Source organism: Schistocerca gregaria, chromosome 5 (genome assembly GCF_023897955.1).
Source record: "Schistocerca gregaria isolate iqSchGreg1 chromosome 5, iqSchGreg1.2, whole genome shotgun sequence".
NCBI lineage: Eukaryota > Metazoa > Arthropoda > Insecta > Orthoptera > Acrididae > Schistocerca > Schistocerca gregaria.
The window spans coordinates 479,628,629-479,646,745 of NC_064924.1; the positions used below are offsets into that span (position 1 = coordinate 479,628,629).

At 36.2% G+C, this 18,117-nt stretch overlaps 1 protein-coding gene across 1 annotated transcript in view; it reads left to right on the forward strand.

The window, feature by feature from the left end:
• LOC126272281 (repressor of RNA polymerase III transcription MAF1 homolog) overlaps nt 1–17,863 on the forward strand; it is a 57,788-nt gene extending 39,925 nt beyond the window's left edge. The window contains exons 6-7 of the mRNA XM_049975039.1: nt 10,122–10,203; nt 15,547–17,863. Of these exons, the coding sequence (XP_049830996.1) occupies nt 10,122–10,191 (70 nt within the window). The 3' untranslated portion in view covers nt 10,192–10,203; nt 15,547–17,863. The remainder of the gene's footprint in view (nt 1–10,121; nt 10,204–15,546) is intronic.
• Nucleotides 17,864–18,117: the final 254 nt, after the last annotated feature.

Here is an 18,117-nt window from a genome sequence, read left to right on the forward strand (position 1 = left end):
TACAACCTTGTTTACTGGCTGGTCACCAAAACATCTCTGATGAACAACAGAATGCTTAGGATATCAGAACCTTAAAAGTGATATAACACTCAAAAGCAATTTTTGAAGCACTGATCATACATATAAATGAACAAATAAATTTTGTATTGATAATTTAAGCAGAAGTAATTTCAAACCAGAATGAAAATTTAAACTAACTATTTTAAGCAGCAATTCCATTTTTAGGACACAAGGACCAAATTATGTTCTGCATTATCTTTTAGACTAATTGAATAATTTGATTCAAGTCATTGAACACTTTGAGTATTAATGCTATTTAAAAAGTCAAATAATTAATTTTTTGCTTGTATGGGTATATTCAGATTTTCAGGATTAGAAACAGGACCCTAACATGGGCTACATGACGTAGGTCCATGATGTTCTCCTAGTACATGTGCATTGAAATTCACACATATATTGAATCACCGCAGTAAAATAATTGATTTGTGCAGTAGTAGAGCCCTAAACAATCTGTACATTGCCTAAGAGGTGACAAAGTGATAATATACTGTGGCAGTTATACAGGGCAGTGTTAACCCTTTAACTGCTCTGGACGTATTAACGCGCGCGCTTTTGTACCTGTCCCCCTGTGTACTGTGAACGTGTTTACACGTGCCACCAGTCCTCCTACCTGGTACTCTGAATGTGTCTGCTCTCTTAAATTTATTACTTTCACTATCAGGCTTTTTAGAACATTGTGGTGTGATGCAATATGCAGATAAATCTCCCATCCAAGGTTCATTTATAATAACATGCTAGTAATTTTGCCGTGCTTTCCCTCCAGGACTTTTACGACTCAGTAGTTAGATAAAGATTGACTGTGCTATTTTTGGGGCACTAACTTGTTGCCCTCACACTTTTCCTTCAGCGTTATAACACCTCCAGGGCATAGAAGGACTTCGCTCCTCCTTTCCTAACCTTTAGTTCTAACTAATTATTTCCGACAAATGAATCAGTGAAATTACATTTTTTCCTCAGTTTTAATATGAAACATGGGAATTTTTTCATCTAGAAAAATCCCAGAAATTTTGAAGAATTCCAGGAATTTTTCATTGTTTTAGTTTTCAGTTAAATTTTGTAATTTTGAGTGGTAAGGTCTGATACTCTTAGAAAGAATTTTACTTTAGCCTGCTACTGCAGAAAATAACTGCAGCAATAAAGCATAAATGAGAGAATAACATCAAAATAAAACATGAGTTGCAAAGAACATGCGCTGTTCAACAACAAAAATCAGTGCACGCACAAGCATCTGCTGACAGCAAAATGGGTGTCAAATGCTTTAAGACAAAGCCTATGCAATACTTCATAACAACAAACTGCTTCTGATGAGTGTGATGTCACAACTGTTTACATTTATAACAGGTCACAGGAAATTATTGTGGGAAAATATTGCGAATGGTGGTTTGAGAAGCGTTACTTGCGCAGTGATTAGTATGATGGTCTAGTTCAAACTCGCGTCTGGCCACAATGATTGAAGTTTTCCATGATCTCCCTAAATCATTTAAGGCAAATGCCAGGATGGCTCCTTCAAAAGGGCCGGCGGCTTTCCTTCGCCATCCTTTCTTAATCTGAGATTGTGCCCTGTCTCGAATGACCTCATTGTGAGTGGGGCGCTAAACACAAATCTCCTCCTCCTGAGAATCATTATTTTCAAAGTGAATTTCCTGTTACACAAGATAAGTTATGTTACCTGTGAGAATGTGTGATGAATTTCTTAAATCATCAAGTGTTTGATTCTCATTCGAAACTTAATTCTTTGAGGACCAGCCACTTAGAAAAATTTCAGGCACAGAAGACCAGCCATGTATGCCATTATGTAAAATTTTGGTGGCACATTTTTGTTTAGGGGGTAAGTGTAACCACGTTTTGGCATAGTTCAACTTTGACACCAAATTGCCAACTTGTTATTGAAGATATGATTTTGAAATTTCTCATGCCTAAAGTTTGACTTACTGACTTTTAAACAATATACATTTTGTTTTTGAAATATATATATATATATATTGGAGCAAGTGTAACCTCGTATTGTTGTACCCATACAGGGCATTGTAAAAGAGGCTTGGGGTAAGTAACCTGATTACCCAATTTTTACTGAATTTGAGGATTTTTAAATTATATTTTAAATTTTACTCAAGATATGAACTTTTTTGCACACGCCTTTTTGTATATTATGAAATCCACAGAAAATGATAGCTACCATATTTACTCGAATCTAAGCCGCACCTGAAAAATGAGACTCGAAATCAAGGGAAAAAAAATTTTCCCAAATCTAAGCCGCACCTGAAATTTGAGACTCGAAATTCAAGGGGAGAAAAGTTTTAGGCCACACCTCCAAAGCGAAACGAAGTTGGTCCATTGTAATAAGAGACACAATTTTGGTCGAATGAATGACGATACAGCTACAGTAGTTGGGTTCGAGTCGTAAGCTTAGCAGTTAAGCTTTACCAAGTAGCCATTGCTATGCGTCGGGCGCTCCGGGTACCCTTCCTTTTTCACGTGCTTCGTCTGGTTTGAATTGATTGTTGTTTTCTTTGATCTGATAAGCGCCGTTCTCTTTGTTATAGGTGTTTATGCCACTGTAAGCTGAAAATGCATTACTGTACTGTCTCCTGCACTGTTTGTCACATTCTGATAATGAATGTTTACACCCGGTTTTTGTGCACGCTACCGCTGCTTAAAAAGAGAGAGAGAGAGAGAGAGAGAGAGAGAGAGAGAGGAATCATCTCATTTGCGAAACAATGGCAAGAGACTGCTCTTTGTTGTTACTTACACTGCTGCTTTCTTTGATAATGATCAACAAGAACCAAATAATATACTGCGTATGATAGAAGTTCTGAACAAGAGCTTAGCGAAAAATTTTCTCCGTTTGAAAATCTTTGCAGGCGCCTCTTTAGCACATAACATTCTGCACAGAAATTAGTCAATTGCCATGCATCATTTCTGACTGTATCACTATTAGGCATAAGAATAATACGAATATAAGCATGACATGATATGTATATTCTTCTGCGTTTGCTGTTGTCTCACTCTAGTTTCATAGTTTATTAGGCAGACAGGATTTAAATGATATACCAGCAAACACGAAACAATACATGATAAAATGTTTATATTTGTATTATTCTTATGGTGAAGAGAATACTGCATGTGATTCACAGTTCATAAAAGTTCCTCTTAGCAACCATATCTTCTCACAGTTAGGGAAAAATTCAGAACATTGAGTTGGCCATATTGACAAACATCCCAAACAGTCTTGCCTGTCGGATTTTCATAGTACATTGAAATCATGGAGGTAAGATTCTTACCTCCATGATTGAAATGCTGCTACATTCTAAGATGAACAATACGGAATTTGTATTTACTTCGTTGTATAATGTATGAAAATGCAGTGGTCGAAACTCGAGGCGGAGAAAAAAAGCTCGTCTTCCACCTTCTTCTTCTTCTTCTTCTTCTTCTTCTTTTTTTCGCCAGTATTTATCTTTGTGCCTGCAAAGCATGCCTGTGTAGCGCTACATACATTCGACGGCAGACGTTAGTTGTGGTGGTACCTACCAACATTTCTCAGAACTTCCCCTTATTTTGCACTCGATTCTAAACCACCGGCTGCCTTTTGGGTTACAAAAAAACGGAAAAAAGTGCGGCTTAGATTCGAGTAAATACGGTAAACTAAAAAATAAGTGTTAGCCTAAACCATAAAACACTGAAACAGAATGCTTCATAGATGATTTATTTTTGTTTTAGGCCAGTAATTTATTAGTTCAAATTCTACAAAAGTAATAGTAGGCAGTTTAACAAAAATAATAAAATATCTAGTATCGAGATTCTATTATTTTTCATGGTAATTGAACTAAAGTTGTTGGCAATTTGTGTTTAATGCTAAACTGCCATAATTCAACTTATTATATTCACTCTTAGGCCCTAACTATTATTTAGTCACTGAATGTTGTATGAATCAAATGTAACACCAAATGTCAGGTCTCCCCTGCGACCCAAAGTTGGCTCAGGCAACACTGAAATGACATCAGAGGATGGAACTTTCATCTGATCTCTATCACGCCAGTAGAATGTGGTGCCATGCTTTGTCTTATTTTTGCATCTGAGGAAAATCACTTCTGGATCTCCTAAAGCACTAATTTTGGTAACTTGGCCAATAAAATGAACTTTCTTGCATTTTGTTGCAAAGGCTACCAGAACATAGTTTACAACTGTAATTTTGTCTTTGGCTCCAAAAAAGTTTGCCCCTTTTTCTTCTTCTTCTTCTTCTTCACAGCTTAGCATTTCTTTCCTGAGATCGTCCAGTGTTATTATGGTCCCATTTTCTTCATCACTACTTATTAAAGGTAGGCCTCCTTCAGTTTCACCTTCTTCACTTGTTGATTCAACTTCCAGTCTATTTTTCTTGTTACCCACATGAGCAATCAGGAAATTTTTTTCTACAACAATCCGAGATGCCATTTCAGATAAAGTAACAGCACTTTGTTTGGAAGATTTACTTTTCATTACCAAGCCCTTTTTTATGTCGATAATGCTTTTTTGTTTTGCTTTCTCCTTATTATTCTTGTTTCCTTTAAAATCTTTTTCTTTATAGATGGCATCTTGAAAAGTGATAACTTCAGCTGCTGGTGCAATCCTTTTCTTCTTTGTTTTACCAGTGGGACTGTTTCCAATAATAAGTTTCCAATAATAAGCTTTCAAATGACAAATCAGTAGTTCCAGAACATAATGAAACATTGGTTAGCTCGGGAATGGTTGAGAAAGAACTCTGTCTGATACTGGGAGAACTGCAGGGCTCAGTAGATGTAGGTCTATAAAATTCCGGAGGTTGTTCAGCTGGAAGCTTCCCAAAAATCTGAGTACTTTCTGTTAGAGACGTAGCTTCCACACAGTCAATGGCTGCATTATCGTGAGCTGGCAATGGATTTGTTTCTGCCAAAGATTTTGTATGAGCTACATATCTTTTATATGCCTCCGGATCATACTTAGTTTTATCACTTACTTCTCTACTGTAAGGGAATATTCCTGCTTTTTGAAAACACTTTTCAACAATTCAGGTGGTGTTTCATTCCATACAGCAGTGAGGAGATTGGAAAAGTCAAGTTTGTTAATTTTTACCCCTTTATGATGTCTCTGGTGATGAGTTAACTTTTAGTCTCAAGTAGATTTCACACTCTTAAACACTGCTACATCCATTGGCTGCAGGATGTGACTTGAATGAGGGGGCAGCTTTATTATTTTAATATCATTTTCAATAGCACTTTTAATCACATGGTCATCAATGTGTGTAGCTTGGCCATCATAGATTAGAAGGATAGGTCTATGTGGACCACAAAATTTCAAAAAAGATTTTTCAAAATAATAAGTTCGAGTTTTGGGCCATAACTCAGTTTTAATCTGCCACATAGTTTTACAAGACTTCATTAATTTCTCTTGAATATGCATTTCATGTTGTTGCTGGTCTACCTATTCAGAATCACCTAGTAACTGCCTGTGAGCAACAAAGCATTTAGCTATTTGTACAAGAAAATACTTTGTAGAAATGGATGTGGCAAATATATATTTTATGCCGACTGTAGCTGTTGCAGCTCTTTCAGCTGGTAGAAAGCATGTTCAGAGTTTAACATGCTGTTAACATAGAAACCCCAAGAGATTGAATATTAGTGTGAATCGCTAAGGGTGGATAAGGGAATGTGGAATGGCCTTGGTTTAAGAACCGTCCTGCAATTCCCCACCTTGAGTGCTTGCAGTGTGGATGAGGTGTTGGGGCTTCAGCATTGCTCATTCTAAAAATGCATCAGTTTTTTAACTACTGCACTATGTGTCTTATAAGCTGGCAAGTAGATTCAAGCTCATCATGTCATATTGTAGCGTGTATTTGCCCTGGAACAGCGAGAAGATCCGGGAAAAACTCAGGAATTTTTTTATGCGGGAGAAAACTTGGAATTTTTTAGAATTCCAGGAATTTTTCATTGTTTCAGCTTTGAGTTAAATTTTTATAATTTTGAGTGGTAAGAACTGATAGGTAATAAAGAATTTTACTTTAGCCTGCCACTTCAGAATAATACTGGAGCAATAAAACATAAACACGAGAGAAAAACACCAATATACTTGCATAGAAAATGCGCCTTTCACAATGACAAAACACAGTGTGCACACAAGCGTCTTCCGACAGGGAAATATATCAAACACTGTAGGATGAAGACTACGCACTACTTCGCAACAACAAACAGCTTGCGATGAAGTTGCATATGAGCTGCACATTCTCCTGCTTCTAGCTATTTGAAGTGTGGCTGTTAAGATGTATAAATACTAGCTGCAAGCAGCCAGATGAAACCCGGAAAAAAATTTCTGGCTTGCCCGAGCTGCCAGATTCATGCATGCGCAGAGCAGTCAGACTTGTAGTGGAGAATAATCACCAAGTGACAATGTCGTCAAGTCAGTGGTTTTCCCACTAAAACTAGTTGTTTCTATAAGTGTCTAGTGTGCAGATTTTGCATCTAGTGACTAGTGGAAATTGTGACGCATTTTAAAAATGTTTTAGCGTAATTACAGTAAGATTATTTTCAAAAATATCAGTTGATCCATTCAGTATACAGCAAGCAGCACTATTTGCTTACGCCTAGCAACTTTTAAAGTTGTACGATCAAAAAATTTTTAATATATGGTATTATTCCTTTTTTCCTGTATTGTTATGCTCTCTAGTATTAATGTATCTGCAACAGCTTTCATAGTGCATATCTGTAGTCCTGGTGATAATGTAATGAGTTTTATGTCAGTGGTAATGCAATGTGTATTATGTCAGTGGATATTGTCTTAGTGTTAGATATCGGTAAAGTAATGGCACAGTATAGATAAAAATTTTATGCTGAATGTCTACACGATAGCAAATTTGCAGACTGGTTAGAAAGAATTCAAGGGATGACACAAGAGCATATTGTAAAGATTGTCATAGTACTTTGTTAGCATGTTATGCCAATGTATTAAGCCAAAGACAAAAATAACTTTCAAAACCTGAAAGAATCTTTAGAATGAATCAAGCTGAAAGTTCCCTTGTATTATTTGTTTCCAACATTGTGGGATCATGCCAAGCGGGCACTAAAGTGATTTTTGCATGAGTAAATTCACAGACTGTGATGTTGCCAGAAAACTTCAAATACATAGAACAAAGTGTAGTGCGGTTATGAAACATGTAGTAAGGTTCCATTCCATTTTGTGGAAAATTTGTGGCAATGTATTGGTGACAGCAGTACATTGTTCCAACTGATGAACCAACAGCCATCATTGTGACAGAATTTTTTAGTAATAACAGTAATATATTACAATGGTGCAACCAGTGGAATCATTTCAACATTTTTCTCCTTAAATTAGACTACCTCCAGCATTGTAGTGCACAGTCTATTGTAACAGCAATTGGAGAAATGCTTCAAGAATTCAAATTGGATCTAAAGAAGCTGCAGGGTATAGGCACAAACAACGGTGTAATCAGTGGTGTCCATCAAAATTTGAAAAAAAGACATTAGTCATTTGATTCTTATAAAGTATCTATGCCTAGTGTTACCATGGTCAAATGTGGAAGTGGAAAGATTTTATAGCCAGATAAACATTTTTCATGATTTTGCTGTTCTCTCTTCGCTTAGCACAAAATGGATTTCTGTGCCTGGGAGTTATCAAATGAATTAAAATACACACACTTAATTACAGAAGACTGAAATATGTGAATAGTTTCAGTTTTCTGATTTGATTTTATTTCCACTTTATTGCCAGTCAAGCATTACTTGCTTTGCAGAACAGTGACATCATTTTTGTCAGTTTGTGGAAGAAATTTGGCTTTTACTTATCTTTTCTGCAGAGGCAATCAGTTTATTTGGAATGAATCATTCCACACTATTAGCTAGTCTTAGCTGTTTCAAGTGCACATTTTCACGTTCTGACACGTATAGCATTGTGCCATAATAACGAACAAAACATGAGATAATACAGTAATGGTACTCAAAGAAAATTGTCTTCCTGAAACCCAGACCAAAAAGCTTGAACAGAATTTTACATATCTGCCTTCTGTGGAACACAATGTTTTTTGGTCACAAGACATGTTTCAACATTTGTCTGGTACCTGCTCTAGGCTTGGCTTTATTTCTTAATTTGTGTTGCTTACATCTTAAATTTATAGAAATCCATTCTTCATTAAATTATGGACTAGCAACACACCATGTTTTGTGATTGTAACTCTCCCCAAGACTTTACATTTACTCATGGAGCAGAATGTAAACTGCCTCTTATTATACAATTTCTTGGCTTCACAGATAACCTTGTTAATTTTTATACGGTTTGAAAAACTCATGAAAAGCTTACTGTTCTTAATCATGCTGTATAAAAACAACTGTTTTCTTTTATTTTTGTGGGAAATCTGTATTGCCGCCTACTAGCTTTTTACAGTGTTGTGTCGATGTAAACGTGACTAGAACTGCTACATTGCAGTATTGCAGAGGGCAGAAAAAAAAAGTAAGTCTATGTTAAAGTGATCGCGTACCAAAGTATTTGGATTCTTCGAGTTGTAGAGTCTAGTTTTGAAATGAATGTTACGCCCAGGACTGCTTTCTAATTTTGCTTTCCTTAAGTAGATAAGATATGATAAAGCAATCGCCCTAAGTACCATAACTCCTAAGCCACTCTGCCATACTGCTGCAAATGGTCATGTGATGCCACACTCCAAACAAAATTGCAAACAGACATGCGACGAGAAGTGTACGAGTAGAGCAAATATCTAGCACAGGCTTCCTATGTCATTGTAGCTGCACATGCGCAGTAACATCTGTCTCCTGGCACTCTCTGGTAACTGCTTAAATGAACGTAACTAACGATACAGGAAAATATTGTAATGGTGGTTTGAGAAGTATTATTTTTCAAACACTTTGAGGACAAGCACTTAGAACAATTTCGGGCCCAGAAGACCAGACATTTATGTCATCATTTAAAATTTAAGTGGCACATTAGTGTTTGACATATCTTAAAGGGAAAGGCCAATATTGCTTGTGAAATCTTAGGTTTTGTTGTAGCAATACTATATGTAATTTAAACCATGAACTTTTTCTGTGTGTGTGCGCATTACATAACAGTGACGTTGCTATTGGTTGACTGCATCATGTATCCTGCGCTCTGAGTATCTGCTGTCATTTGCTGGCAAGACAATATGATGTGTGCTGTGACTGGCTGAGAAAAGAGCATCACAATTTCGATTTCGGAAACTAACATGCTGCATTGGATGGAATTTGTATTTATACTTTCTTAATATCAAAAATATGCAGTGTACATGATGCTGCATGTGAAAAATCTTTGCGAAACGTGTTATTTTTTTTCCTGCATTTCATTTTTAAAGTGCCAAGTGAATACAAGCTTTACCAATCGAAGCAGTGGTAAGTTTCGCCGTTCCAAGGGAAAGTATACAGTCACTCAACACGCAGGAAAATGTGTATTTTCACCCCAGTAAAAGTGTATTTCTAATAGAGAAATCCGGGTTTTTTTTTTTTTTTTTTTTTTTTTTTTTTTTTTTTTTTTTTTTTTTTTTTTTCCTTGGCCTCATTTACACCCAGCATTGACACGTTTTGGAAGCCCTTACCATTCATAGGAAAATAATATTTTGCATGGTCCTATGAAGTGGAAGGGAGCCGTTTATAAGGGAAATGAGATGTGATCAGTTTGTCCTCACAGTTTTATTATCATACCTTCTACTTTTTATAATTGGTCTGCTAAACTATTGAGAAGGTTTTAAAAGTTATCAGAGATCTATTGAATAATTACTGTGTTGTTATTGTAGTGTGTCTTAGCATCGGACTTTTATATGAATTTCGTGGGGAACTGTGCTGCATGTCTTCATCTTCTGTTTCTTTTTCATGTTAATCTCTCCCCCACTACCTTCATAAGTTCCATCTACCATAATCCATCTGGTGTGTAAACTTTATTTCCGATCACCCAGAAGTGCTATTAAATGTATGCAATATGTTTTAAGTAGAAATTATTAAAAATTATTTTTAAACCTTTCAGCTGACATTCTTAATGTATGAACTATCATAATTGTTTGTTTATGTTTGCAGTCCAATTTATTCACTGGATTCTGGCTTTGGCAGTGATTTTGCTATGGACGAGGAGGATGAGATTGACTAAATTTCAAATAAGGTAAATTACATGTAAAGGTAAATTGTTAAAATCACATGCTAAGAAGTACCCATGTTTTATGAGGACAGAGAGAGACAAAGGCAGCAGCGAGAGGGTACAAGGTCTAATATAGTTCAGATATATTATAACACGTTGAGAAATTAAAATAAATGAGAAGAGAAACGGAAGTGAAAGGAATAATCCAATGACAAAATGTTTCTTCAATCAGTTTCATGTTTACCTGACTATAAGATGAGAATTTTTCCTCGGATGCATCATTCAAAATACAGAGGGTTGTCTTATATTCATAGATGAAACATTGGTAGGCAAGGTCAGTGTTTTTTACATTGCGTAGTAGCTTATATTGAACCAGACAGTTACTATTCATTGTTGTTTTGATTTTAAATTAGTTGAATTTCAGTGAATGTCACAATCACATTTCACACATTCAGCGATAACCTTTGTGAAAACTAGTGCAGCATTCATTTTCCTTCCATTGCCAAAGCTTTTAAAAGCAGTAAGTATTAATGGTTAGTAATTGGTACAAATAATACATGAATCTACATGTTTTCCATTCACACAGCAACACACACTTTAAGGTAATATTACATAGGAGAGACCACAACAGCCTTAACATAAGAAAAGTAACTGGGGAGAGAATATGTTAGAATATTTCTCAAAAGTGAGATGGACAGGAAGTGCAAAATTGTTAAGCAGCGATGGCTAGAGGACAAATGCAAGGATGTCGATGCATATATCACTATGCGTAAGATAGATACTGCCTACAGGAAAATTAAATAGACTGTTGGAGAAAGAGAACCACCTGTATGAATATCAGGAGCTCAGATGGAAAACCAGTCCTAAGCAAAGAATGGAAAGCAGAAAGGTGGATGGAGTATATAGAGAGCCTATACAAGGACAAGGTATTTGAGTGCAATATTATGGAAATTGAGGAGGACATGGATGAAAGTGAAATGGGATATATGATACTGCTTGAAGAATTTGACAAAGCACTGAAAGACTTAAATCGAAACAAGGCCCCGGGAGTAGACAACATTGCATTAGAGCTATTGGTAGCCTTCGGAGAACCAGCCATGACAAAACTCTACCATCTGGTGAGCAAGATGCATGAGACAGGTGAAAATACCTTCAGAATTCAAGAGTAATACAATCATTCCAATCACAAAGAAAGCAGCAGGTGACAGGTATGAAAATTACAGAACAGTGAGTTTAATAAGTCTTGGCTGCAAAATACCAATACGAATTCCTTACAGACAAAATGGAAAAACAGGCATAAACCAACCTTGGGAAGATCAGTTTGGATCCCGTAGAAATGTTGGAACATGCAAGGCAATACTGACCGTATGACTTACCTTAGAAGATAGATTAAGGAAAAGCAAACCTATGGTTTATGGCATTTGTAGACCTAGAGAAAGCTTTTGACAATGTTGACGGTAACACTCTCTTTCAAATTCTGAAGGTGGCAGGAGTCAAATACAGGGAGTAAAAGGCTATTTACAATTTGTACAGAAACCAGATGGCAGTTATAAGAGTCTAGGAGCATGAAAGAGAAGCAGTGGTTTTGAAGGGAGTGATACAGGGTTGTAGCCTATCATCAATGTTTTTCAATCTGTATATTGAGCGAGCAGTAAAGGGGGGGGGGGGGGGGAATTTGTAGTAGGAATTAAAACCCATGGAGAAGAAATAAAAACTTTGAGGTTTGCTGATGATATAGTAATTCTGTCAGCAAAGGACTTGAAAGAGTGGTTGAATGGAAAAGACAGTGTTTTGAGAGGAGGCTATAAGATGAACATCAACAAAAACAAAATGATAATAATGGAATGTAGTCAAATTAAATCAGGTGATGCTGAAGGAATTAGATTAGGAAATGAGACACTTAAAGCAGTAGATGGAGTTTTGCTATTTGGGGAGCAAAATAACTGATGGTGGTCAAAGTAGAGATGATATAAAGTGCAGACTGGCAATAGCAAACGAAGTGTTTTTGGGAGAAGAGAAATTTATTAATATCGAGTATAGATTTAAGTGTGAGGAAGTCTTTTCGGAAAGTATTTGTATGGGGTGTAGCCATGTATGGGAGTGAAACGTGGACGATAACTAGTTTAGACAAGAAGAGAATAGAAGGTTTCAAAATATGGTGCTACAGAAGAATGCTGAAGATCAGATGGGTGGATCACATAACTAATGAGGAAGTGTTGAATAGGATTGGGGAGAAGAGGAATTTATGGCACAACTTGACTAGAAGATGGGATTGGTTCGTAGGGCACCTTCTGAGGCATCAAGGGATCACCAATTTAGTTCTAGAGGGAAGTGTGGAGGGTAAAAATCATAGGGGGAGATGAAGGGATGAATACACAAAGCAGATTCAGAAGGGTATAGTTTGTAATAGGTACTTGGAGATGAAGATGCTTGCACAGGATAGGGTAGCATTGAGAGCTGCATCTAACCACTCTCTGGACTGAAGATCACAACAAGAACAACAACATGTAGAGAAATGTGTGGGAAATAATTTTATAATAAAAATAAGTAAGCTAGTATTTTCTTTTGTAAGGTGTCTAGGACTGATTAACTTTCTCATAAAAACAATAAATGAGGGTAAGAATTGTGGAAGACATTAAAAGTATGTAGTGTTAAATATGTTTACAGATTATGACTCCTCAAGGACAAGAGGCACTGAGAAGCAAATAACAGTAAATTCATTAATTCACACATGAATAAATTGCTTACTTTTGAAAGTTTTTCTTCAGAGGTGTGGACTAGCCAAGCAAAAGACCATTTGCGTACATCTTCCTACTGGCACCCATTCTAACACTCGTTTGCATTTCGTATTCTATCAAATAGAGGGTCACACATGAAATTTTGCACACCTTGTACCATTTAAACCCGGGCTTTTTATATGGGAATGAGCCCCATTTCCTAAACCTCACCAGTCCTTTGCCTTCTTCCTTCCCCTTCAACTCTTCTGCCAGAAGGAGCAGCCACTGGCTCCAAAAGCTTGAACGTTTCCTTAACTTTTTTATGTGTGTTTTCTCCTGCTGCCACTTGCTGAGTAGACTTCTTACACATCCATTATATCATACGAGCCTTTCCTCTGTGGCTTCACTTGAGTATTGGTTTGACAAATATATGGAAAACACTTCCTCCACCCCCTCTGTGTACATCTCCTCCTCCTCCTCCTCCTGTCTGTCCAGTTCATCCTCCCATCTTATCTATCTCCTCCTCCACATTTTCTCTAACTCTTCATCTTATCCTCCCCCTCTCATTGTCCAATTCCTCAACTCCCTCTTCCCTCTCTACCCATATCTTCCTCCCCCTCCCTCTGGCCATATCCATTTCCCTCTCTTCCCATCTCCATCACCCCTTCTTTCCATACCCACCTCCCCCTCTTCCTTTTACATGTGTCCACTACCCATCTACACCTTCCACCCTGCCCCATGCCCTCCCTGCCCCATGCATCTCCCCTTCCTCCCCTCTGCCTGCCCATTTGCTCCTCCCACCCACAATTTCCATCATCTTCTCTATCCATCTCAACCTGTCTCTGGCCGTGTTCTTCGGCACATGTAGCCCCTACAATACAGTTTAATAAAGCAGGTTGATACTACTCCCACAACACATGTTGGGTCCCAGAAAACAGTTTATTGCCTCTGACATGTACGCTGCCCTGCAACGCAAGTTGATTTGGCAGGCCAATACTGTCCCCACACAATACATTTGTCGTGTAGGGCAACCATACGCCAGGAACTGTAAAAAACATTTTTGGCTCTATCTCTGCTTGAAATGCTTGGATAGATCATAATTATGAGTATGGTGCATTTAGTATCTATTCTTTAATTTCTGATTGTAGTTTCACATTAATTACAAATTGCTCTACAGTCAAAAAGACACTATTGTCACTAGCCTGTATATGAAATTTTTGTGGATTAACATTAATAATAATAATAATAAACATATACCATACAGTTAAAAGGAAGTCACGCTTGATCAAGGTCCGCGTCACTTTCTACTTTAGACCAGACATAACGTCTGAGATAAGAAAGAAATAATAATAATTGTAAATATTCAATAGAATTTCATATTTGATTGGTGCATAAGTTCGTGGTGTTTTTATTTTGCATGTTGGTATTCCGGCTGCTGTGGGTTTATTTATTGATTGTCATTTTTTATTTGTAGTTCACTGTTGCTATTTGAGTTTACACATGGTCATTTTGTCATTTGGAGATACTGAGTGGAGCTGTGGATGCTAGAAAATGGAGCACCAAGAGGAGAAATCAAAAAATTTCTGACGTGCTCTTCTGTTTAACTTCAGTAGGGAGATGACATCAGTGGCAGCCAGAAACATTTGCACTGTGTATGGGGATAATGCCATTGGACAGAGTATGGCAAGAAAATGGTTTTCTTGTTTTAAGGCAGACCATTTTGACTTTGCTGACCCTCCACATACAGGAGGACCTTCAGGGTTTGATGAAAATCATTTAAACACATTGATCCACGATTATCCACATCAGTGTACTCGTGAACTGACAAATGTGATGAACTGTGGTCATTCCATCATTGTACGACATTTGCATGAAATGGGGAAGGTTCAAAATCTGGTACTGCATGCTCTTAAGTCAGAATCACAAAAATAAGCAGGTAGCCATAAGTACATCTCTGCTTGGTCATCATCAACCATTCCTATCCTTTATCATTATTGGTGATGAGAAATGGTGTCTTCATTCTGACTAAGGGAAAAGAAAGGAATGATTGAGCCCAAACAAAGTAGCAACTCCCCTTACAACGACCTGTGTGTATCCACAAAAGTTAAATGTTATGAATCTAGTGGAACGGTGACAGTGTGGTGTACTATGAATTGCTTCTCTGGGGTATAACTATCACTGACAAAAACTGCTATACAGGAATTGGGTTGGCAAGCCGTTCCACAGTCACATTGTGGATATGATCTTGCACTATTAGATTCCACTTTCTATCAAACAGCCTTCAAGGATCTTTCTTTCTGGATGAAAATATGCTCTGAACCTAGCTCGCAAGTTCTTCATCTCAAAACTATGTGATTTCTACAGCCACGAAACTGAAAAGTTACCCCGGAGTTGGCAGACTTTTCTAATAGTGAAGGAGAACATATTATTGATGACTAAAATCTCTGTTGTGTGTTCATTAAACTTATGGAAAAATGATATGAACTTGTGCACAAGTCCACACTGCTAGTTTGCCTACAAATTTGTTTTTCACAAACATCTATTTTTCTCAAATCTTTGTTTCTGTGCTTTGGGCCCTTATGGTTCTTCATGCCTTAATTCATTTGTGAAATACGTGTAAAATATCTGGTTAATATGTATTGTGTTACAGGGTAAACAACTAATGCTGCTCTTCAGTGTTGACATCAGAGAACACTTTAGAAGAAGAGACAGAAGCTTTTTGGCAGTAAAATAATAAATTTCAACTTTTGTGAATTGTCAGAGTGGCTGTCCTGTTGTTTAGCATATTACAGAAACATAGCTTACAATTTTTGAACTAATTTTAATGTAAATTTCATGTTGTGAATGCTGAATAGTTTAATTTTTATGGTTATTCTGATGAAGTAAACTTTGACTTTCCGAGTCATTTTAATGCTAGACAATACAGTACTAGTAGATGTAATATGTAACTTGCACAAGAGTTTAACTGATAACCTAGGGAAAAATTCAGTAGTTGCACTGAATACTGAATGACAAAAGCTTTAAAGAATTTGTGTGGAGTATAAGACTTAATTTCTTCATTCATGTGTTTGTTATCTGTACTTGCTGTTAAAATATGTTATTAATTTGAGTGTTCCATAGCTGCATGTACAGTACCAGAATTTATAGTTCAACATTTATTTGTACTGCAACACATTTCTGTATAACATTGTCTTACCTGTATCTCATGCCTTTTTTCCTGTTTTATGCTAAGCGACTTGTTTGGATATATAGGAATTTACAGCATAACAGCACATGTTAATAAGTAAAACACTGTTCTTTTACTTTGAAAAACTCAAGTAACTTTTTTTAATTGTAGTAAGTGTTCTTGGTCTTTGTCTTTAGTACATACACTCTAATAAGAATTTCTACATTTGTCAATGGCAGACGACTTGGTAATTTGTGATCTTGCTGCTTGTTACATGTAGCCTGCTGTGCTGTATGTATCTGAGTTATACATGGATCTTTGAACACAATGTTGAAAACAGATACATTTGGCATTGCTGAAGCAGAAGTGAAAGATACAACAAATATATATATATATTTATTATTTCATTATAGTGTGTTCTGTTTGTATGTAGGTTATAGTTATGTTTTCTTATTGACACAGATGAAAGCAGCAGACTTATGCTTTCCCATGTTGTCAAGTATTTGTCAGAATGTAATTTGAACGTAGTGGATAAGAACATTTTCTTGATTTAGTAACATGACTACATATCGTGTGAAGTTGTGTATTTATCACAGTTTTCAACAACAAAAGTGCTTTTTATGTGATTGTGTCAACCTTTTTTGTTATAAAGAGGCTATGTAAGAAAATCCTTTATTGTAAAGAATAGTAGTGCCTTTGATGATAGCAAAATAAGACTTTATTAGTAGGCTGCTATAATGTTACATCCATGAAGAAAAATGGGAGTTCACTGCTCATATTTGGAGAAACCATAGCCACCCCATTACTTGACCATGCTGACATGATTTCTTGCTTTGTGTCTATAATCCTCTCTGGACTGAGTTACTTTTGTGGAAACTTGTTGGTATTGTATCAGTAATTTAAGGCTCTACCTGGGCTGGCTTTCATTTATGTTGGTAATGAACTGGCTTATTTATATGTCATTATTGTTGTTTTTGTGTCTTCTTATGTCAGTCTTTATTTAAGGGACAAACAATATAATCTCCATAAAATAAGTATATTGTACTTATTCTCGCACTTAGGTGTGTGTTAAAATAGTGCTATTGCCAGTATTACGTATAGAGTTCACAGTACTGCAACAAACTTCACTATCTGTCCTCTATTATTGTTGTGTCCTTTTACTATTAATAGTAGTAGAAAACTGACCATCAGTATTTTATTAGCACTTTCATTATGAGAACTGTGTAGTAGTTGTCTTCACCATATGATCTGCTGCAAGGTATAGCTTTAGATCAGACATAATTTCATCTGTTGTACGGTAAGGTAGGTTATGTATTCTGTGTTTGGTGTAGAAATCGCTCAATCCTTTGCTAAGAAAATTTTGTAGATTGTATGATAGGAATATACTTTAGTCAGTATCACTTATCTCACAAAAACACAACATTTTTATTTTGTGTACTTTCTGAGTCTGACTCACATTGTTAATAAGTGCATAAAATGCTTATGGTAAATCTCCAGTGAAGTTTACAGTGACATAAGGTTTATAAATCAAGACTTTGTTAACATAGTTCAGTAGCGTGATAAGCAAATGTTTTATTATTATTTGGTTAGAAATGTGTACATAATGTAGATAAATACGTTACTTCATTAATATATGATGCACATGATTAATATATGATGGTAATTTTGATAATTACCTTCCAAAAAAAGTTAGTACAAATACAATTGCACTGATGTCTACTTTTGCGAATAGTATTGTTATGTAATTTAATTTATATGTACCACCGTATTTTTTAAAATTAAAGTTGTTTTGATTGTACAACTGAAAGAGTTTTATCACACTCATTCCTCTGTCCATTTACGTAAACTGCCGTGCTTTCTCCTTTCGAAGTATTGAGAATATCAACAAACAAATAACTCCTTTCATTAATACCATAGACAGTGAAATAGAATCTTGTTTGTTTGCCACATTCCAGAAAATGTGTTTTCTTTTGAAGTGTATATTAAAAGACTAAAACTAAACTGATGGACAGTTTGATGTAATTTTAAGATTTTGGTTTGCCATGATTTCCATAA